Below are 24871 nucleotides of genomic sequence, written 5' to 3'. Positions count from 1 at the left end.
ATGCCTCAATCTACACCCACTGCTATAAAACACTGGGCAGTGGCAAGCTGATTTTGAAATGGCTTTTTTGAAAAGGCGGGGTGGGGGTGGGGCTCATCAATCGGTGGGTGCCCTGTGCGCACTGGAGCACTCCCCCAAAAATGTCATCCCCCCTTTTCGTTCCTCGCAGCCTGCCCTCCAGGACCTGCCCCCAACCCCCTCACCCCACTCCTTGTGGTCTTCGATCACTCCCTGCCCCAAAAACCCAGGACTTAACTGTCTCCAGTCACCATCGCTCTTCTTCCTGCGCCTCCTTTCATTTCCAGCAGCGCCCAGTACTGAGTCCTGGTACTGCCAGGACTGCTAGAACTGCCAGCCAATCTTTTTGGCCAGCAGCTCTTGAGGGTGGGACTTCCTGTCCGCTGAGGGGTGGAAGTTGGAAACTGAGCTTGTTTGGCCACCCCCCACCCCACCCCCCTGCGTGTTATCGCTGCGGGGCAGGATTTTTGAAAGTCAGTCTATTCCATAAAATCTGGCCCCTAGAATTGAGAGCTACTCTCATTAATGGTGACCATAAAACTATCAAAGGTTGTTGTTTAAAAAACCATCTGGTTCACTAATGTCCTCTAGAGAAGGAAATCTGCTCTCCTTACCTGGTCTGGCCTAAATGTGACTCCAGGCCCACAGCAATGTGGTTGATTCTTAACTGCTCTCTGAAGTGGCCTAGTAAGTCACTCAGTTCAAAGGCAACAAATGCTGGGTAGCAATGCCTACATTCCATGAAAGAATAAATAAAAATTTCCATTGTCTTCAGACTATCACAATATGGATGCCCTCTATCCACAAGGCTCATACTCCCCTCCGCCACCCAAGGAGAACACACCTACAACGAGATCCATGCTGCCACCAGGAATATGTGGAGCAAACCAGCTTTATTCTGAGCAATGGTTCCACTGCTGGGACCACTCAGACTGAGCCTTACAATATCCACAGGAGTGTGACTCCAAACTCATGATAGTCTGCTGCATCCTCTGCTATTATGAGTGCACAGCCATTGCCACCAGGCACAAGGAGGTCATCTCGAGTGGAATTGGAGGAGGCAAGGAGGAAGCATCTGGAACCCCTTCACTTGGATGCACTGTCCATGAGCACCTACTTAGATTTCGGTTCCCTTAGGATGTCATCCCTTCACTTCCTTTGCTCCACTATTCCGCACTTTCCCATTTGTGTGCAATAACCTATTACAGTGTCCTCTTGGCCTAAGTCCTGCAATAAAAACCAACAACAAAACAACATTATCCAACAACACATCCAATAATATAAAAAAGCTATTCACTCTTGTGCATTCCCTTAGTGCTTGTTTTGTGGGTGCCTTTGCCTGTCCTAGTGCTCCCATGCAGTGCTACCTCAGCAGCTACATCATAGGCTGTTGACTTCCACTGGGGGAGATTGCAGATGTCCTTGAAATATGCCCTTGAGCAGCTCTGGACTTTGACATCTGGCTTCAGACTGCACAGCCTCAGCATGAGTTACAGCAGTCTGGTCTGTCTGGCTGACAGGCAATCACAAGGGTACTGGCAGAGTGGCAGTGGTGGCAGCACAAATGCTGTTTTTCAGAGACAGTACAGCAGCTTCATGCTGCATGGACCCACTGCCACTCCCCAGGGCAGGGCCTCACCAATCCTAGTAATCTGTCGCAAGACACATTGCAGGACTATTGTGAAAGCCTGCAAGTTCCTTTGAACACTGAGATCCACAACCATTATGGAATAGCCTGAACCTGAATGGCAGCAAACATGGATCTCATGACCCCTTTTCTGACTTCCACTGCAGAACTGACATAATGGATGTTGTGATGCAATGGAAGCTGAGACAGCGGCCACCAGATACTGCATTATGGGTGAGTCAGCAAGTCATGGAGATGAACACCACTTCCACGATGGAAAGGACGGGCTCCAAACCCTGCATGTGGCCGTGTGTTATATTGAAGCTGGTTCCCTCCTGCTGGTCCTTGACAATGACAACAGGTTTTGTGGCAGACCTGCCACTGTACCAAGAATCACTGTTTCCATGATCATCAGCATTCTTTTATATGTCAGAGGATAGATTGGGGTGTAGTGGTAATGTCAGTGAACTAGTAATCCAGAGGCCCAGGCTACATGGGTCCAAATCCCACCATGGCAGCTGGTGGAATTTAAATTCAATTAATCTGGAATTGAAAGCTAGTCTCAGTGGTGGTGACCATGAAACTATCATTGATTGTTGTAAAACCAATCTGTTTCACTAATGCCCCTTAGGGAAGGCCTACATATGACTCCAGGCCCATAACAATGTGATTGACTCTTAATTGTCTCTGCAATGGCCTAGCAGCACTCAGTTCAAGGGCAACAAATGCTGGCCTCATCACAAGAAAGAAAAAGTGATAGTGCTCCTTTCTCGGAGGTCTGTAGTAGATCTTGCCCTTCTTCTGGGCACTACAGTGACTGACAATTGACAGCTCTTGGTCATCTGAAATCAGAAAATCAGAAGGGGCCAGTGGGGGGTGGGGAAAGGAGGCCTGGGGGATGGGAGCAGTGTCGGTGGTGTGGTGGCATGAGGGAAGTGGGGGTGCAGGTTGTGAAAAGCAAGACGTCCATGTTCACACAATCTGCAGCTTACACTTCATGCTGAATGGCAGGATGAAGGCCAATAAGGCAGGAACTTACCATCATCCTGAATGTTCCCAATGGCACCAGATGCAATGGCCTCTGTGGGAGTCAACCCCATGATGCGGAGAATAGTCTCTACTTGCAGTCCCCCTCTGGTTCTGCTTTGCTGCCTGTGGTATGGGCAACCTGCAACCTTGTTCTCCAAGAGAGAGTGAAGAATGTCAATGATAGTGTTGCAATGTGTTTGGGTGTTTTGCCTGTCATCGCTGAATAGCTGGAACTACATGGAAGCTGTGATCGATGGGTGTGGGGCTGATTTCATTGGTGGGTATATGATGGTGAGGTGGAGCATCTGAGTTTGAGACCTGACTCCTTACTGCTAGGGAGTACTGCTGGGTGAGTGACCTGGGTGTTGTGTATTGAACAAAAGAGAGGCTGATGTCGAGGTGGGTTGGAGCTATCATTTGAAGATGCATTCATTGATCCTGACCGCCCACGTGAGGTCATTGAACTTGTTGTGGTACTGCTGCCAGGTCCTCGATATAAATTCAAGTTGTTATTGAAAAGCTAACTCTTAACTTAAATTATAGTAGCAATCTATTAATGTATTATTATACTCTAATATTTTATTATTCATGAAACTGTTTTAAAAAATATATATATAATCTAGAGTCAGAGGTCAGGGGGAGAGTTAAGGGGAGAAATAACCTTGGTGCTGAGGGGAGGGAGAGAGGGTTGCCGACTGTGATTAAATGTATTCCTGGAGGATTCATCACATGACATGCTCCCACTCTTCAGTCATTAGTCGGCCAACACATCCATCCTTGTGATGCACTGCCCTCCTATGCCAATTGGAAAGCAAAAACACTCATTACCCAATTGGATGTTGCTTGGCTGTGAGCCAAACAGCCTTTTTTCCCCCCATTTTCAATATTTTTATATCTGGTAAAGAGAAACGTTCAAAGAATTTTTTAAAAAAACTATCTTTATTAATGTCCCTATGGTTTTTCTCCAGGATTGCACGCAGCAGTGTCCTGGAGATTGATTTTCAATTCCTGGAGACCCCAGGCCAATCCCGGAGGGTTGGCAACCCTGGGGTGCAAGGGCAGAGCAGGGGAGGAGAGGAGGTCCCACACAATGGGCCAAAGGAGGACAACAGCCACCCCCTTACCCAATATCAGCCCATGCAGCTAAACCCTTTGGGCTTCCTGCATGATGTGGGCCTCCCGCCATCATGGGCAAAATTAGTGGCAACAGTGGGATGAGTGCCTTAAGTGGCCAACAATAGGCCCAAGGGGAGGTGAGCTGCCTGAAGCCTCCCCCAACCCCTGGTAAAATTTCAGACAAGTTAGGGGTGAGTGGGTAGGCAGCAGTAAGGCCGTCTGCTGGATTTTACAGGTCCCCCCTGCCTTCAAACCTGCCGGCAGTGGAACATAAAATCCAGCCCAAAAAATCAGAAACTGATGCTTTACCAAAAATTGACACCCAAATCTAGGTGCTGTAAACATTTACCGAAATTCCTAATTCAGGCCCTTTGCTATCAAGCTGCATAGAAGAGAGCAAATAAATGTTCAGAAATTGCAAACTTAAACTGGTAACATAAATAAATGGTAATCAATATAATGAGAAAAGGAGGATTGCAGTCACACAATATATAAAGTCAACTTTTTCTCATTGGAGCATCGACAAGCAAATATTAATAAAAATTGTGACATAAGTGATCATTATAAAATGGACATATAGACCTCTCCCTGATTTTGTGGCTGTTACAAGGCACTTAACATTGTAAGGTCACCACAGGCATGCTGCACAGGGAGCAAAAAGTCTGGAATTTCATCCTTGCACTGCAATCAGCCCTGGATTTTGCATTGTGCTTATGCTGGGGACAGAAAAGACTTGGACAGGCCCTGGGAGAGAGTGTCTAGATTTCTCCTTATTCTGCTATGTGGCATTGGCTCAGCACTATCCTGCTAGCCAAGTGAAAGCTAGAACAGAGGGCTATGCTGCCAGTGCAGCAATTCTTGGAACATCTCGAAACATGAAGCGATTGTCTTTGTCTTTGTATCCATCTTTGGTGAGCTTCAGAGTTGAAAATTCTACTATCCTCTTCCTCTGTTATTTTGGTGATGATCTTAAAGCCGTCAACTATTACCTAGTGTAAATAATAGGCTGAATGTTATCGGCCTGAAGAAGTCTCGTCACTGGAGCCAAAAGCAAGAGCCGATCCAATGGGACACTGGAGTGGCATTTTTGCCGGAGATGCCCGGTTATCGAAGGGACAGCAAGTCAGCAATCTGGGTCTTGTTTACTGCTGAGGCTACAGCATGAGGGAAAAGGTGCCTCAGTGCCAAAGACATTTAAATATTTCTGAGGAATCCAGGACTAGGCAGGCAGGCTCTGACAATCATGGGGATGGGTGGGGGTTGGGGGGGATGGAGGTTATTGCAGCAGTAGCGAGTATGTACGGAAGTGATCTTGGCTCCCAGAGGGCTCCTCCATGGGTCACAGGTCTTACCTGGCAGTCTCCCCACATGGTGGTAGCCCTCCCAATGGGTGGGAAGTGGCCTTTATTTGGGCTTTAAGTAGTTCAATTGGTCACCCACTGGGTGGTTGCACCACTAAGCTTCCTGCCGCTGGCAACATGCCATGGCAGCAAGAGGACTTCGGGCTCCGATCCAATTCAGCCCAATGTTCCCCCATTAAACTTATCAAAACCCTTCATAATTTTGAACACATCAATAGGATCTCCCCTTAACTTTCTTTCTTCTACCAAAGTATTCCCGTTTCTTTCGTCTTCCCTCATACATAAAGCCTATCATCCCTGATGTTATTCCTGTCAATGTTGTTGTGTAACCCCACTAAGGATAAGAAGAGAAATATAATCCAGACTGGTACTTCAGTGGAATACTGATGGAGTGCTGCATTGCTAGATGTGCCAAATTTCAGTTGAGACCTTAAATCAATGGCTGCTGTCTGTTCCTACGAATGTAAAAGGTCTAATTATTCAAACCAGAGCAGGGGGTTGTCCCAGTGTTCTTTTCTTTATTCATTCATGGGGTGTGGGCTTCACTGGCTGGGCCAGCATTTATTTCCCATCCCTACTTACCCTTGAGAAGATGATGGTGAGCTGCCTTCTTGAACCACTGCAGTCCATGTGATGTAGGTACACCCACAGTGCTGTTAGGAAGGGAGTTCCAGGATTTTGACCCAACGACAGTTAAGGAGCAGCAATATGTTTCCAAGTCAGGGTGGTGAGTGGCTTGGAGGGGAACTTCCAGGTGGTGGTGTTCCTATCCATCGGCTGCCCTTGTCCTTCTATATGGTAGTGGTTGTGCATTTGGAAGGTGCTGTTGCAGGAGCCTTGGTGAATTCCTGCAGTGCATCTTGTAGATGGTACACACAACTGCTACTGTGCGTTGGTGGTGGAGAGAGTGAATGTTTGTGGATGTGGTGCCAATCAAGCGGGCTGCTTTGTCCTGGATGGTGTCAAGCTTCTTGAGTGTTGTGGGAGCTGTACTCATCCAAACAAGTGGGGGAATATTCTATCACGCTCCTGACTTGGGTCTTGTAAATGGTGGACAGGCTTTAGGGAGTCAGGAGGTGAATTACTTGTCACATGATTCCTACTCTCTGACCTGCTCTTGTAGCCACAGTATTTATGTAGCTAGTCCAGCTCAGTTTCTCATCAATAGTAACCTCCTGGATGTTGATAGTGGAAGATTCAGTAATGGTAACGCTATTGAACATCAAGGGGCGATGGTTGGATTCTCTCTTGTTGGAGATCATTGATGACGCAGCTGAAGATGGTTGTGCCTAGGACTATCCTGAGGAACTCTGACAGAGGTGTCCTGGAGCTGAGATGACTGACTTCCAACAACCACAACCATCTTCCTTTGTCCTAGGTATGACTCCAACCAGGGGAGAGTTTCCCCCCGATTCCCATTGACTTCAGTTTTTCTAGGGCTCCTTGATGCCACACTTGGTCAAATGCTGCCTTGATGTCAAGGACAGTCACTCTCACCTTACCTATTCAATATTGCTTCCTGTACCAATTATTTGGTCATTCATTCATTCAGTTTCTGTTTTTGGGACCTTGCTGTCTGAAAATTGTCCTATTTACTGACATAACAAACAATGAGTGCACTTCAAAAGCACTATAACTGTTGTAAAATGCTTTGTGATGTCCTAAGATAGGTTGAAGTGCCATGCACAATGCAAATTCTTTCTTTGGTAAATGTGTCCATCATTTTGCTAACTTTTAAGGTCCAATAAACAGGTAATGAATGAATGAAATACCAGGTAAACAGTTTTTGATGGTGTTGGTTGAAGAAGTGTTATCAGGACAGCAGAAGAGCTCTCGTCTGCTCTTATTTAAGCAGTGTAATGGAATAATTTTACATTACCTCTATCTAAACAGGAATACAGGGCCTGAGTTATGTCTCTTAAAGACTGCACGATTAGCAAAGCATTGCTTCAGCACCAAACTGATCAGCCTAGATTGTTTGCTCAAGTCTATACTAGAGATTTTTCCTATACACTTCTGGTGCAGAGTTGAGAGAGTTATCACTCAGCCAAACCCACTGTTTAGTTCTGTGAAAGAAAGCTACTGGAGTCTGACCAGCCAAAACCACACCTCAGCATAACGCACTATTGAGTTTCTTTCTGTTTCTTCAGCGAGAACCACCTTTGTCAGTTCAGGAATTGGCTTGCAGAGTTAGCTATAGCCAGAGAGGCAGAATGCTAGTTTTAGCCATAAGTCTTCTGTATTAGGTCCCCTTACAGAGCCAGGTTGACTGGTAAATCAGCAGCACTTTGCTGAAGTATCATGGATCTAACTGGTTCAGAATTCAGATTAGTGCATCTGCCATGACTGTTCCAATCTGCAGCTATATCTTTTTGAAACTACCTTGACTGCAGAGTTGCCTAGTTTATCCCTAGCAGGATGGTGATGTGTCGATTATCAAGAAACTGACAAGTGTAGGTTTTGGCCCTTCTTCAGTGAACAGCCGGTATCAAGAACTGCTCATGAGCAGAATGGTAAGCAGAATAACTCACCATAAAATGTATGACTGCATTGCAACACATTCTTCACCACAGTATGAGCACACCCCACTGAACTGTGGGGCTGGATTTTACTGGGGAGAGGGAGGTCGGAGTCCCAGGGGTAAAAATCAGGGAGAGCCCACCTCTGCTTGACTAGCTTGCCTGCAGCTATTTAGGGGCTGCCGGCAGCAGTCTAGTCCCAGCAGCGTTACCGGGAGAGGTGGTCACCATTGGGACTACAGCCAGTCACAAAGAATGCATTCACCGATGGAGCCCAGAGTTTAAGGTAGATGTGGGGAGTCGCCAGGGCCAGTCTGGCAGGTCTTAGCAATGATGGGCAATAGGGATGTGGGGGACCAGCATAGATAGGGCAGTTGGGGAGGGGAGACACAAGGGTGCAAAGTCCCGGGGGAGGGCTCCGATGAACACAGGGGGCAGGTAATGGAGGTTCCACCCATGCTCCCCGCCCCACCCCCCTTCCCCCGCCCCACACTCACCATTGACTGGCCACCTGTCCAAGCAGTGAAAACTGCCAGGTTGCAAACTTGGCGTGGGCCATCTCACCATGTCTTCAATCCAATAATTGACCACTTAAGGGACTCAATTGGCACATGGGCAGATGGGCCACCTGATGCCTCTTCCTCCCCAATTTTATGGCCTGCCCCAGGGCGCTATTATTTATTATCTGACACTTGCCTTGGAGGTTTAAAACTTGATGTCTCACACACATTATCGCACACAGAAACATTTGATACAGATGAAGGAAAAAACAATATGATTACAATCTGGAATTATTTCAGTCTCTTTCATAGCAGGTAGTTTCTTGGATGAAGTGATGCTTTAGCTGGAGTGGAGGTTTTGTAAAAGCAGATGATCCTCAGTAAAATGCAAGGCTTCTTGTAGTTGAATGTCCAGGAGCTTGGCTCTCAGGTGAACTTGAGGTGGGAACAGGTTGGGGAGGGAATCCTCCTAATTTCAAGGTTTAGCTACATATTATTTGCCTGCGTAGCTGCCTTGCAGATGGTCCAATGGCTTAAATGGTGTTTCTGATGGTATTTGTTTCAGAACAGCTTCTGCTGTTATATTTTTCAAAGCAGATAATAAACATGGCTGTCTTATCCATGTGACCAGTGGCAAATCCAAAGTCCTTTCCCAAATAAGGTGGTGTGGTATACCGGTAATCCTCCTGTGTTGTGCCTTTTCAACACCCTGAGAGTTTCGGACAGCCAAGGTCTTTGTGTTTTGGGATGAAGGGCTATCACAATACAATGAACAGTCGATGAGATCCACTTCATATTTGTCCAGCGCCTGTTGAGTTTTGTCATCTCTATTGCCCATGGTCTTTTCTGTTAATAGTCCTTAACAAAAGGGATTTGCGAATTTCACAAGTGGCTGCGATTGACCATATTTTAATTAGGTATTTGCTTGAGCTTCAAGACTGTCTGTAGCTGCATACAGCCAAGACACACTACAATCATCTTAAACAGCTTTTGGTGTCCGCTTTTCAAAATGTAGCTTTAAAGTTTGTAATATCTTCATACCTGGACTGGGCATGACACAATGGAAATAAAAGGAATACTGTATTGTAATTGTGATATCATACACAGTAAGAAAACTCAGCCTTACAGTTAACTAGAATCATAGAATTATGGAATACAGTACAGAAGGAGGCCATTCAGCCAGTCGTGTCTGTGCCAGCTCTCTACAAGAGTAACGCACCTAAATCGGGATTTGCAGCCAAAAATCCATTGACTTTGGGTGGGAATTCCTGGTCCCAAACCCCAGTCCCAGCCCCAGTTCCAACTCCCAGTCTTTTCCCTGTAGTCCTGCAAACTTGGTCTTTTCAGATAATTAACCAATTTTCTTCTGAAGACCTCAATCGAATCAGCCTCCACATACTCTCAGGCAGTGCATTCCAGATCCTAACCACCCTCTGCATAAAAAAAGGTTTTCTTCATGTCGCTGTTGCTTCTTTTTCCAATCACCTTAGATTTTAAACTTTATCTAGAAATTTCCTGGAACATTCTAACATTTCTCATTGTTTTTGTTCTAATTCATGATATTTCCTTTGTTTATTTCTTTCCTATAACTGATATAAGTAAACCATTTTCATGATATCAGCTTTAAAACATGATTAAGTGTTCCCTGCTGTTTCATTCCATTATTAAGTATTTTCCTGCTTACCTTTACAGATGCGAGTAAAGCAACATTCACAGCTTCACCAAGCTCCTGTTTTCTTGCAAACCGTAGTAAAAGCACATTGCTTTCTAATGATGCCATGGTAAAAAATGAATCTCTGACAGAGCAGTCATACACATCTCTACCAGCAAGCCAACACAACATAGCTACTTGTATGACCACTTTCTCAAATGCTGAAAATGACCCTCTTCAAATGGCAGGTAAGACAGTAGCCCTGTAATTTTATCAACACAGCTGTGTGCTTTAGATTAAATGTCTTTTGAACTGGTACACTATGTTCTGCATTCAAACCAGTTTCTGTGGTTACTTTAAATGACACAATTAAAATATCCACTTCAATCACAAGTACAAACAAAAAGGTGGGGAAAAAAGCACATCCAGTGGTAGAAGTTTGAAATAAATACAAAAAAAAACTTTAAGTATGCATTTAGAACAATTTCGGTTCTCTCCCTTTGAAAATAACTTTGTCATTCAGACTTAAAGTGTATCAACGAAAGTTGCACTATTCCCCAAATTCATTCTTACCGCATTTGCATGTACTGGAAGCTACATATATTAATACACAGGACCCTGTTCTTTGAAGACAGAAAGAACAGGTACACACATTGTGCCTATTTCAGATTAAAAAAATAAATGACAGCCATTCGCTGACTCATTCCTCAGGGCAATGCCTTGACCAATTAGGATCAAGCTGCCTGGTTTAAATTTCAAACAATGCTTCACAGTTAACTATCAGTCACCATCTGTGGTGCATTCTCCATGGTAATGCCACTTGCCAACCAATCAGTACTCTCCTCACGTACAGCATAAATTGCTGTTTTCCCCCTTATATTGGTATTCTTGTGAAGTGTCCTGATGAGTGCAAGATGAAAAGCTTTGACATGTCTCTTTTTTCAGCAATTACCATTTGCATTTAGAAAACTTAGATTAATAAATTAATTATGTATCCAAAATTGTACCAATAGGTATGGAAAGTCACTCAATCTATTAACCAATAATAATTCTATAGCACCTTTAACATAACAAAATGTTCTAAGGCGCATCACAGAAAAGCAGAATTTGACGCTGAGCCAGACAAGGCAATATTAGATCAGGTGGTCAAAACTTGGTCAAAGAATTTGGTTTTAAGGAGCATCTGAAAGGAGAAAGAAGGGGTGGAGAGGACTATAGAGGAAATTCCAGAATTGAGGTGAGTGAAGGTATGGCCACCAATGGTGGAGAAATTAAAATTAGAGGAGCACAGATATCTTGGAGGATTGTGGAGATGGAGAAGATTATGGAGGTAGGGAGTAGAGAGGCCATGGTGGGTATTAAAAATAAGGATGGGAATTTTAAAATCAAGGCATTACTTAACTAGATGCTTATGTTAGAGAGCAATTGTGTGATGGGTGAATTGAAGTTGGTGTGATCAAATTGATGACAATTTCACTAACTGATCTTAATATCTGGCTGAGCGGAGCAACAAGCTGTTTGATGGGTTTGGCTAGATTTTGGCAAGAAAATCTAGAAGAGCTCTTTAAAGTCCACTGAGATAAGTAATGATTTCCTTCTGGCTCTTTGTGGACAAATCATTTCCTCCATTTACTGCATTATTCAACTTCACTTTATATGATAGGACAAGAATCACTATCTTATCTAATTCTATGCAAAGAATTCTGAAGTATTCTTTTTCTTGATTAAGGAGTAAATGCCATCCAAAGCTTTCTCTCCTTCAACGTTTCTTTACACTTTTCCCTCCAACCCTCCAATGACAGAAATGTTTCCCTCAAGTTTATTTCATGGAGGAACTAATACAGATTTGTCCAACGTGCGATCCGCAGGCCAGACGTGGCCTGCAAAGTGCCCCAATGTGGCTCCCGGGGGTAGTTTTCAAAATGCTGGTGAGTGGAGTAGAAGATCCTGAAAGGAACTGCTCCTTCAATCACAGGCCATTCCCTATTGCGTTTGCTGTTCACGTGAGCCTATCAGCAGCAAATGTGGGAAGGAAGCAGTCTGTGATTGAAGGATAGCAACACTGGTGGCAGTCGGGGAGGAGGCTGCCATGCGGGGCCAGGTGGGGAAGGGGAAAAGGCTGCCGTGCCATGCCAGGCCGGAAGGGGGAGGATGCTGCTCTGCCATGCTGGGCTGGGAAAATTTTTAAATTCAGGCTGAGTCATAGAATGCAGCTGCAAAACTTGACCAGATCACTTAATGCCCATTTCCTACACGTTGGATCTTCCGTTTTAAAGGGCCTCATTCATTAGCATTTGCTGCCAGAATTTGTTATTTATTTTTCCTCCTATTTTACTCGTTTGCTGTGTAATTGATTTACTGTTTTAGGAATTATTGGGCCGTAACTTCCACGCTTCCCAGTATCGGATTGGGGGCTACCCCAAAGATGTGCTGGGGAATCCCTCTTTACAGGTAAGCATTTGCATGGCAATTGCCCAGAAGTGCACACTTCCTCTGGGCAATTGCACTGCGCTGGGAACCGTCCAAAAATACAATTTTAAAACGCAAACTTTGAATGGATCCGACAGGGTTACACCAAATAGTTACCCAGAAAACTTTAGAATTAAAACATCTTCTAACTTCTGGGTAATAATTGTTAAGACCCAGACCGATCCCCCCACGGGACTCCCCCAACACTCCCGACCCCCTAGGGAATTCCCTCACCTGCACGGGACTCCAGCCCCTCCCCCCACCCCACAGCGGGCACGACTTTCACCTCCCGGCCTAACCAGAGTCCCCCACCCCCAAGGTCTGACCAGACCTCCATCCCCCGATATCTGACCCCCATTCCCTGATATCTGACCCCCGCCCACCCCTCCTGAATGTCCAACCTCTCCCACCCCCTCCCGATGACCGAAACCCTCCCCCCATCCCCACCTGACTTCTGAAAACCCCTACCCTCCAAATCCTATCCACTTACCTTCTCCCTGGCCTGTCAATTTCAATGGGACTTTTCAACTTACCTGTTTTGCGGCAGCTAGTGTCATAAAAAAGGGGGCGTGTCCTCCTTCAGTTCGACGGTGCTGGACTTCAGAGACAGCTGCACTGCCTGGATCTCGTCCGGCCTGAGTCGGGAGGTCGGGCTTGACTGGCAAGGGAGAAATTTTGCATAGGTAAGTAGGCACAAAGTGGCAATTCGACGCTGATTGCCACTCTGAGGAAGTTATGGCCTATATTAGACATTACCATGATAATGGAGTTGTTGACTAATCAGAACATAATCAGTCGCAAGGTGAATCCTAAGTTAGTTAAAAGCAAGATGAGAGATATTCGTGACTCAACAGAGCAGACAGGTTACAACAAGAAACAGATAAACTCTATTACAGAGAGCTTTTCAGGTGCTACATGCTTGATCAGGACTCTTGTCAGGAAGCCACACCCCCTGGATTGCTTGCGCTTAGGGCTCATTGGTCGGAGTCTCCAAGAACATCACGTGACCCCTGATGGACATCAGGAGAGGCTAAACCTTCAGTTATGACATTTCCTCTTCCTTTAGTTTTTTTTACAATTTCTATTTACAGGGAAACATTTGAATATCCAACAACACATACATATGTACAACTTCAGGTGATTAAAGCTCAAATCTCTGAGGTGCTCTCCTTATACGGCTAGAGTGGCGTAGTTCTACGACTTGAGGTTCCTCAACAGGAGTGACAGGATCTAGAACCACAGCATGAGATGCATCATGAGAAAGTGGCAGTTCTGGGTTTAGCAATTCTACAGAGACATTGGGCATGTCTATTCTAGGTCGATCTGTCATCTCAGGAATTGACGGTCGACATTAATTATAGGCGGAATAGTTGGTTGTTGGAATGTCTCCCTGGCACAAATATAATCTACGTGCTTACGAATGATTCTATCTTCCACTTGTACTTGGAAAGATAATGGACCAGTCTCTGAGACAATGGTTCCAGGAACTCAACAAGGTCCACTTACGAAATTTTGCACAAATACCATGTCACCTACAGTGAATGTACAAACTTTGCTGTGTATATTGTGGTTCAATTTTTGATTACTCTGATTCCACTCTACCTTCCTCTCTGAATTTGGAAACACCAGGCTTGACCATGTATGTAGGTGGCATTTCATCAATATTTCAGATGGTGTTAAACCCGTAGTCGAATGTGGCATTGTACAATAACTGATAGCAAAGCAGGAAAGTCGAGATTCTAGAGTACATTCTAATAACCTTTACATACCAAACTTGAAAGTTTGTACAGCTCTTCGGCTAAACCATTTGATGAGGGATGGTAATGGGGTTGTTTTAATATGTCTGATTCCATTCAGATTCATGAATTTCTGAAACTCTGTGCTGGTGAAGGCTGTACCATTATCAGAAACGATGATTTCAGGTAGGCCATGTATGCTAAAACAGTGACGCAGCTTCTTGATAGTTGAGCTTGATGTTGGCAATTTGACTTTGCATACATCCATCTATTTAGAATGTGCATCTACAATCAACAAAAACATGGTACCTAAGACTGGTCCTACCTAATCGATATGTAGTCTAACCCAGGGTCAACCAGGCCACTCTCACAGATGCAGGGGAGCTGAAACAGGCAACCCTCTGTTGTTGCTGACACTGGATACAGTGCTTGACCTTGCTTTCAATGTCACTGTCAATGCCTGGCCATCAGACATAGCTTCACACAAGCATTTTCATCTTCGATATGCCTGATTTGTGCACTGTGATGCTCTGTCAAGAGTGGTTCCATTCCTTGTGATGGGACGACAACTCTTGACCTCCACAACAAAATTCTGTCTTGACAGTTTAGCTCTGTTTCTGGCATGATCATACCCAGGAAGGACTTGAGTTCGGTTACATTGGATGGTGAGGGTGCATCTTTTATTGCCCGATCTTTCTCTTCTACTGAATGCAAACCCATGGCACCCACCCTGTGACCCAGGTAAGTAACATCTGGTGCTTGAAATGCGAATTTTTCCTTTAACTGTACCCCAGCTTCCATGAACCTCCTTAGCATCTCCTCAGGTTGGCCAGGTGTTCGGTCTTGGTTGACCCTGTGATCAGAACATCATCTAGGTATACTACCACTCAGGGAAGTTCTGGCAAAAGACTCTCCATTGTCCTTTGGAAGATAGCGCATGCAGGCAATACTCTAAAGGGTAGGTGAGTGTACTGATAAGGACCCTTGTGTGTGTTAATAGTCACATGTTCTCTTGATATACTACCCTGTTCTAATTATTGGTAGGCATGGCACACATCCAACTTTATATAGGACTTGCCTCCAACCAGCTTTGCATATAAATCGTTTATCCTTGGAATGGGGCGCTTGTCTAGTTTTGCTGCCTTATTTACAGTCAATTTATAGTCCCCACAGATGTGAATGGTTTGGTCAGGCTTAACCACTGGAGCTGTGGGTGCTACCCATTCTGAGAATTGGACAGGTTGGATGATGCCCAGCTTTTCTAACCGGCACAGCTCTGCATCCACCTTCTCCTTCAACGCATAAGGCACAGGACTGGCCTTAAAAAATGTGGTGTCGCCTGAGGATCCACATAAATTTTGGCCTACATGCCTTTTAGCTTCCCTAATTCATCCCAGAATACCACGTCGTATTTCGTTAGCAGTCCAGGAACTCCTCTTGTTTTCAGGTGAAGTATCTCAGACAAGTCGAGCTTGATTTTCTGTAACCAGTCTCGGCTTAAAAAACTGAGTCCTTCTCCTTTCACTATTACCACAGGCAGCTGGGCTGTCTGTTGCCTATAAGACACTGGTACTATGGTGATGTCCTTTACCTGAATAGATTCTCCAGTGTATGTCTTTAATTTAGCTCCAGGTTTACTGGCTTTCTACCTTTGTTAAGGTATTTCAAACTTTGCTCTCCCACCACTGTAGCTGAGGCACCCGCATCCACCTCCTTTATCAGTGGCTTCTCATTTACTTGGCCATCAGATCAGGTCTGTCAGATTGCGAATGAGATTGTATGTTTTACTGCCACATACACTCAGAAGGATGGCTTTCTGCGTTTCCTCCATGGTAATTTCATTTGCTACAAAATAAAATCCGAGGCACTCTACATACTGGTCCAATCTTCCATAGTCATGAACTCTCTCCTCCATCCTCACCTCTTTTTGATCCCCTTTTTTCTAATAATTATTATATATTTTTTATATTTATATTTTTCTTTTCCCACCTATTTCTATTATTATTTTTAAAATTTATTTCCATTCATTGCTTTATCCCCTTTTAGCCTATTTTGATCCCCTGCCCCCACCCCACCCCCACTAGGGCCATCTGTCACTTGCTCGTCTTGCTTTCTACCCTTAATGTCACCGTTTGCACATCCTTTAGCTAATATTACCACCGTCAACACCCCTTTGACCTTTTGTTTATGACATCTTTGGCAATCTCTCCTTTGCCTCCACCTATCTCTGGCCCTCTATCCAGCTCCATCTGTCCCACCCCCCATAAACAGCTTATATTTCACCACATTTCTATTTCTCTTTAGTTCTGATGAAGAGTCATTTGGACTCAAAACATTAACTCTGTCTTCCTCTCCACAGATGCTGTCAGACCTGCTGAGCTTTTGCAGCAATTTTTGTTTTTGTTTCAGATTTCCAGCATCCGCAGCATCTTGCTTTTATCTCATTAGCTTGGATTGTGACAATGATAGGTTCGGTTTTTACAGTGATGACATTATACAGGGAATAAATGTCGGTGTCGGCAGTTTCTGTTTCTGCTGTATTTTTTAATTCAGTGATGTTGGTTTGCTGCTTTATGGACTGTTTTGACTTTGCCCTGCATTGTCTTACTACGTGACCTTTCTTATGGCAGTAATGGCATTCTGCCTCCTTGAATCTGCAGCTGTCCAGTCTATGGTCACCCCCACATCTATAACAACTTAACCTTGGAGTCGCTGTTGAAGTGTTTTTCCTCGGCCTTTTCGTGTTTCTAACAGCAGACGTTGCATCTTGCTTCGATGCCGTGAGTCTGGTTTTCGGGCCACGCTCGGCAGTAGGTTTCCACCCCACATGATGAACAGCTCCATGTTGCATGTGTTGCAAAGCCTGCGAGTCTCTCGCAGCACTTTCCATGGCGAGGGAGATTTCTAGGACGCGCTTAAAGTCAATGTCAACCTCGGCAAGTAAACAACACTGTATGGTGTCATCCTGAACTCCACAAACTAATCGGTCCCACAGCATATCATTTATTATGTCCCCGAAGTCGCAGTGTTCTGTCAACTGCTTAAGGTTCCCTACACAGGTTGTGATGGGCCCTAACTCTGGAATTAAATTTAAAACGCTGCATTATTACGGATGGCTTGGGCTGGAAGTGCTTTTTCACGAGGTCCACTAATTCATTATAGGACTTAGAATTGGGCGCGCTCGGGGCTGTAAGATTGCGAATGAGATTGTATGTTTCACTGCCACATACACTCAGAAGGATGGCTTTCTGCTTTTCCTCCACGGTAATTTCATTCGCTATGAAATAAAATCCGAGGCGCTCTACATACTGGGCCAATCTTCCATAGTCACATCATATGGATCAATTCTGCCCAAGAGTGGCATGACTGGTGAGTAGTCTTTCCTTTTTCTTAAGATTCGATGTACTCACAGTAACAAGGCGAAGTGCAGCATTGGAGCTATTTTACCCTCGTTGCCAAATGTAATGACCCGGTGGAGTGGACAGATTACAACAAGAAACAGATAAGCTTTATTCCAGAGAGCTTTTCGGATGCTAGATGTTCGATCAGGACTCTTGTCAGGAAGCCCCATCCCCTGGATTGCCCCTGCTTAGGGCTCATTGATCGAAGCCTCCCAGAGCATCACATGACCCTTGATGGACAGCAGGAGAGGCTACACCTTCAGTTACTACAGAGATATAAAAGGAAATATTTGAGCTGTTAGTTATACTCAAGAAGGCCAAAGTGATTAAATGGCCTGGAAAAAGGTCATAGATATACGAATAAATGTCGCAGAGTTAGAATAAAGGGCAGCAGAATATTTTTTTACATAGAGGGTGCAAGGCTGTGGAATGCATTACCAGAGTTAATGATTGAAGCAAAGAACACATATGCATAGGGTAGGTAGGTAGTTAACTAGAGGAAAAGGGAATAAAGAGACAGGGGAATAAGGCAGGCAAGTGTGAATAGGACTACTGATACACTAACTATGCATATATTGATAATGCAGCCTTATTATTTGCTCCCAAATCACTGATTGGAAAAGCAAGTGCCCCACAAATTGGTCATAGGGAATATATTGAGCTTCAAACCTGTAAGGATCCATGGTGTTGGCTGGATATCACAAAAGCAAAGCTTATACCAATTCTTTATGTGGTTAGCATTGACAAATATATTAACATGTGGTAAAACTGGTAGGCATTGACTAAAATGTATGTTAATCATAATATTACCACACCCTGACATAGAAATTGCACAAGAGTTTACACATGGCAGACTTGATGGCAGATTTATTTTGACAGACATAATTCGAATAATATTCAGGATTATATTTACAAACTTAGAATGAATTTCCAATGCCCGCTTACAATATTTTTCTTAGTGTCAAAAACAATTATTTTTACAGTCTTCACCAGTTATCAGTTCTTCTGACAACACCTAGCTTTGTTTCAGCCTACTACTGCCATAGCTATTTGATACCTGTGAGTTAAGTTTTCAATATAACACATGCAAACATAACTTTCTCATCACAAGACATTTCTTCCATTAAAGAATGCATGGGAATTTCCATTAAAAACACTTCAATTCTCATCCTGGTTGTTCACAGGACAAAATATTTTGTAAGGTATTTAAACGAAATTATGTTTTTTGTTGTTGTTCACATTGATTCCTCATATTGACTCTACACAACTAGGACTAAATCTTGAGTATTTCTAAAATAGATGTACTTATCATTGTGTTAATTAACGAGTTTTGAAAAGAATATGGAAAAAGAATGTTTTCAAAGATGCAACTCTCTGGGCAGAACTTTCTGCCTACCGGGCGGGTGGGCCCGACCCAGTCTCCGGTGGGCGGGGAGCCGATCCCCGCCGGAGAAGCGGGCCCCGCCGCCATTTTATGTGGGCGGGCCAATTAAGGCCTGCCCAGCGTTGCGTCTGCCGGGAAGCGCTATGTGCTCCCTGTGCGGGTGGGGATTCTCCAAAAGCGAGAGTGCGCTCTTTCGCGCATGCACACGAAAGAGCGTACATCTCCCTGAGGCAAAGTGCTGCCTCAGGGAGATCGCTGACAGTATTAAAAACGTTAAAAATATAAAAACAAAATCCTTAACATGTCCCCCTCATGCGACAATGTCACATGAGTTGGGACATGTTCATAAATTACACTAAAACTTTATTAAACTTTTAAAATCCCTACATGAAACCTCATCCCGCCGCTGGATGAGGTTTCATGTTTTTTCTATTCCTCGCCGGGGCTCCTGGCCTGCCCGCCAACATTAAGGTTGGATGGGTAGGTCCTTTAATAGTTTTAATAATACTGTCAATGGCCCCAGTTGGCCATTGACAGGTCGGCGGGCCCGCGGCTGATTTCCCCCCGACGTCATCCTGCGTCATTTTACGCGTCGGCGAGCGGGCCCCGCCCCCTGCTTGCCGACAGCAAAATTCAGCTCACAATGTCAAATAAAAAATTCTTAGCAATTTTGAGTGACAAGATTTTCTCTAATTTCATTCAGAGTGGCAAACTGAAGCATATTCCAATCAATAGCATGTTTCATTGTGCTTAAAGGATACTATGACACTAAATTACAGTCGGTCTGAAGGAGCCATAAAGATTCCAAATAATGCAAGTGTGACAAACCACAAGGGCAAAAACAGACTGCATGCATTAAAACAAGTAACATGAGACTCAGGTCAAGCGCAAGAACATCCAAGCCCCACTTTTAAATGTTCTGCCCATTTCCCAGGCGTGAAGGCGCTGAAATTTCATCAATGCAGATGGACTAAATCTGTGAAAAATATCGATGCTCAATTTGGCCTGAAAGTTGTGACTGTAAAACCAATCCCCCAAAATGACACTGTCTTTAATTCACTTTCTGACTGCAGCAAAATTCTTTCTAAATTCTCTCAGAATTTACAAATGTTTTTCATGTTTTACAGCAGAATTTGTCAAAAAAGTTTAAATAACTAACAAAAATAATTCATTTTCATTCAACCACTACAGTCCTTTAAATTTATGAAGAATCACAAGATCATAAAATAATTACAGAGGAGAAAGGCCATCTGGCTACTTTAGTTGATCCATTCAGAACTGCCCCTAATGTCCTTTTTTGCGGTATTCAATTTTAAAAAAAAGATTCTAGGATTTTCTCAGCCTACCCAGGAGGATAATATGTTTACTGAAGAGATGAGATGCCTGTGAAATTTTCAAAATGTTGGCATCCCATTGAATTTTAAGAAAGACAATGAGCATGGAATTCCATCAGCAACAGATATAGCTGAGTTTGCATCAGTTGTGCCAGACAAAGGGAAATTCAAGGACAAATGTTTTAGTCACGCATATGCAGCCTAATATGCTGCTGTCCTGCAAAGCTACATTTGCTATAAATGTTGTTTCTGTCATTTTGTTTGCAGATCCTATGGAACTTACTCACAATAATGGTCACGTGATCACCCCACCTCTCTCTCCTACTTTGGGCAACCGAGGAAGTGTAATCAACCAAGGACCAATGGCTGTTAGGTCTCAGAATGGCAGCTCAGCATTATCTGTCCACACACATTGTCACACGTACCCAGACTCGCTGTACCAGACACTGTCCCAGCCCAATCAAAACTACTATAGCACTAACTCCAACTATCAAACTATGTTCAGGAATCAGGCACACGCCTCTCCTGCAGTCTACCACCACAGAGCGGATCCCAACCGTTTCAATTCTTTCAATGAACAACCAGTTTCAAGGGACTACTTCAGCAGTAGCTGTGCTGTGTCACCCTATAACTCCAGAACGCCATCTAATTTTGGGTCATCTTCAAATCCACAGGAATCACACAACATGCAGTTACTGAATGCAGGCACCTATAACTTTTTGGGGAATTCAGTTGCATGTCAAGGAGCATCATTTCCTTCCACTGGCTCCAATGGTAAATATCAACAGATAAAGCCAATAGTATCTATTCGTGTAGCCAGCTTATTTCCTTTAGGGAATTGTACACATGTGTAAGAAAGCCATATTTGACTTTATCAAGAATGGATTTGAACTCAAATGTCTGAGCTAAAAAAATCAACCGCTGTGGACCTGAAATTATTGGGCATCCAACATTTTTCATCCTTACCTGAAGACTTAGAGCAACAGAAATGAAAAGTTAGAATCAAATTCAAAACATTGGTCCCATTTTGAGATGGGGATGAGGATTTTAAAATTTTCTACCAGTTTTAAATTTGTGACAGTCCCAAGTCTTTTTAAAATGCTTCACTGGCAGAGAAAACAATAATTTAAATACATCTGCCAGTGCAATTTTTGTCCTGTGATGGTCACTTGCTCTAGTTTATAATTGTGAGCATGACTTCCTCAGCTCAAGAAAAACATTGCTGCTGTTAAGCTAAATCTATTCAACTTGCCAATATAGTTCTGGGAAGCCTGCCTCCACACCTTGCCCCACACTTGCAGAGTAGTGCCCCTCAAACTACGTCTAACAAATTGCCTCTCTCTCTAAAGGAGAGAGATACCGATGGTCCTTTGTGGCCTATTGCTAATTACTTACTGGTCCAAGAGCTGAGGAAGCACAGTAAATTCAGATAAATCCATGAATTAACCTTTATCAATTGATTCCATTAACTATATGAGTGAGCTAAGCAGTAAAATTAGAGTCAACATTATTGTGAGCTGCTATCAGCTAATATAATACATGTAAAATCGGAATGGAAAATGCTAGAAATGCAAATCGTGTGTCAACATGTTAAAAAAAAAGAAATTACAGTATTATAATTCAGGCTATTTAACAATATTTTTTTTGCTAGGCTGCAGTTTCCTTAAGCAATGAATCCCATTAGAACCAAAACCTGTAACTTTATTCACCGCCACTTTGTATTAATGTGGGCTGATTTAACAATTAATCTTAATTGTGTTGAAATGTTTACTGAAGAACACTAGAAATGCCCATCATATCCTCATATCACATATCACCTCACACCGTTGGACCATTGTGTCGATACTAAGGCTGCTGTGTCAGGTTTCTTGACAGGTGATTGATATAGATATTAAAAATAAGAAAAGACTAAAAGAGCAATTTTTGACTTGATGCTCCTGATGAGGAGACTTACCCAACTGAGCATATATTGCAAATCTTGGCTTGCACTGTGTGCAATTTTCCAACCATTAATCTTATCTCCGGGAGCCTGAAGTCAGAAAATTAGTCATCAAATCCAAATGACTTGCTGATTTTCTCAGCAAACACTCGGGTAACGCAATGTTTGATGGTGATTTTATATGAGAATGACCGTTGTAAGTTGCTAGGCAGAACAGAAGACAAAAAGCAAATGATCACAATAGGCTCTGTAGTTTCTAAGTCCCAGATCACAGAAAATATATTGCATACTATATTCCTGCCACTTCTATCCAATTTGATAAGAGAGTGTGACTGGGGCAGATTTCTTGCACCCTGTGGAAAATCTTGAAAGTAGAATAGCAGCTTGGGCACCCACACCACTACCCCCACACGCACATCCTCTCTTGTGCAAGGCAGTGGTAGGCCCCATCATGCTGCTGTCTGCCTTTGGCACTCATGCTCAAACAGGCATCTCCCGCCTCCTCGCACAGCTCGGTGCCACATATTGAGTGCCGAGCTTGCCTCTGGCTTAATTAGGGTACAGTCTCAAAATAAGGGGCCTCTTATTTAAGATGGAGATGAGGAATTTCTTCTGTCAAAGGGTCATTAATCTTTGGAATTCTCTACCCCAGAGAGCAGTGGAGGTCGGGTTAAAGACTAAGTTAGACAGATTTTTGAACTACAAGGGAGTCAAGGGTTATTGGTGGCAGACAGGAAAGTATAATTAAAGCCAAAATCTTATTGAATGGCCGAGCAGGCTAGAGGGGCCAAATGGCCTACTGCTGCTCCTATTTCTTATGTTCTTATGAGTGACAGAGATGTGCCACAGTGTCAGAACCAAGAAATCATCCGGGCATCAGGTTTGAGACCCTGAATTGAAAATCAAGTCCATGGGGTCAATATTTATTCAATGTGTCTTCCTTTTTCAATTGCAGGATACTATAACAACAATAACTATCCAGAATCCCACAGACTGGGGTCCATGATTGACCAACACGTATCTGTTATTAGTAGTGTTAGCAGCATTCGTTCAGTGGTTGGTTACAATGACATCCATGATCCACTCAACATTCTGGATGACAGTGGAAGGAAACAGGCAGGATCATTCTATGCAGATTCATCACCACTAGTCTGTCGAGCTCCTGTAGGTGAGTTAATGAAATAAGGATCATACCTTAAACTATTTCTATGTTTCTGCTCACAGTAACCATTTATAATGACTTATGTATGTATATTGGTCCAAACAAAATGGGCTGAAAACCCATTAGTCACAGCAAGGTTGTGCCCACCAGAGCCCTCCAGGCTCACGCAACTGGAAAATCCAGTACCTGCTCACCAGTGGGGGGGGGTCTCCTCCAGCCCAAATCAACTCCTCGTTGGTCTTCTGTGTAAGGTGACTTGCCAAAATATATATTTTTAAAATGACCTTTGTTCAGGGGCTCAGGCTACTTACACAAACTGGACTCCTCTTCCCAGCCCCTTTCTGCCTGGGATGCAGTTCCACATTAATCCAAATAAAGTTGATGATGTTCAACCAACCTTGTTGAATACACACACACACACACACTCTTACTCAGCTTGTAAATGTGCAATGGAGCAAGCTCTAGTCAACTTCTTTCATGACTGAGCCAGAAAACTGGTGCCAAAGCAGGATCACCTGAAATGTGTTGTAGCACCAGATACCTGTTCCTAATTGCTGCCTAATTATTCCATTTTATCGGATGAGCAGTGGTACTTATTTTGTTGATGTCCACGGAGTTAAGGCCTGGATACCCTAGTAAGCTCCACCCGCACCACTTAAACAACCTGATACCATTTATTTTGGTTTCCAGGTTACTAGGTGGTGGAGAGCCTGGGATTGAAGAAATTTCTGATGTGGGAGATTTCTCTCTCTCATCTTGCCCCACCCTACTGATGTCGTTGACCACATGTACAGTGGATGGACATTCTGCCTAATCAAACCCCATCAGAAGTTAGCGACTTGGGCTGTGACTCAAAATACCCATGTTCTGCCTGATTGCCCTGGGACATGGTTGTATTGCAGGCTGATCTGTATCAGAGGTGTGCCTCTGACCCCATGGAAATTTATGACCAAAACATCAATGTAACAACACATTAGCTGTTAAAAATAATGGGTTCAATGTATTAAACTCATTTTGAACTGCTGCAATGTTTTGATTGTGTTGTTTTGTGATCTTGCACATTAGAAACGCAGGTCTAAAATCACCTGCATTTTAGACTTGTTCATATTACCAATGAGAGAACCACAATGCAAAGAGTTCAAAATGGGTTCATTTTTTTTAAGTTAGGTGCCTGAAAGAAATGACCCATCCATCTCCTGAATATAGGAGTGGCGATGGACTGGGCGGATTTTTCATAGCTTTGTGTCTGGGACCTGTTCAGTTCCTGGACACAAAGTAGAGGAAAAAGCAGTGGAAACCCATGGCATTTTGCCCTTGCTCCTTTAGCACTGCCATGGAGTTTTGTGGCTTCCTCTGAGGCATGTATCTGGAATTGAGTTAGGAAAATTAGGTGTGAGGCATGGAGAGGAGTGCTTGTGCTTAGAGTAGGTGCAAACATGGTGCTTCTTTGCAATGAGGCAGGAGAGGCTTAACTGTGCCTCCCACCTTATTTTTCAACCTCAATGCCAGTGGCACCAATTTGAAGTTTAACCTGCAGAAATGAACTTCAGGCTCTGTTCTCAGGTCTTTGCAGATCGGAGGATCTGAGTGAGGCCCGGGAGAACACTTGTGACCCAGCCAGAAAT

The 24871-nt window shown here is 43.7% G+C and overlaps 1 protein-coding gene across 1 annotated transcript in view; it reads left to right on the top strand.

The window, feature by feature from the left end:
• rfx6 (regulatory factor X, 6) overlaps window positions 1-24871 on the top strand; it is a 104907-nt gene that overhangs the window by 46784 nt on the left and 33252 nt on the right. The window contains exons 16-18 of the mRNA XM_078541378.1: window positions 9863-10069; window positions 20413-20919; window positions 23040-23252. Coding sequence (XP_078397504.1) covers window positions 9863-10069; window positions 20413-20919; window positions 23040-23252 — 927 coding nt within the window. The remainder of the gene's footprint in view (window positions 1-9862; window positions 10070-20412; window positions 20920-23039; window positions 23253-24871) is intronic.

Source organism: Cetorhinus maximus, chromosome 5 (genome assembly GCF_964194155.1).
Source record: "Cetorhinus maximus chromosome 5, sCetMax3.hap1.1, whole genome shotgun sequence".
In the NCBI taxonomy this organism is placed as follows: Eukaryota; Metazoa; Chordata; class Chondrichthyes; order Lamniformes; family Cetorhinidae; genus Cetorhinus; species Cetorhinus maximus.
The sequence above is the reverse complement of the archived record's forward strand: the minus strand, read 5'-3'. Positions and strand labels throughout refer to the sequence as shown.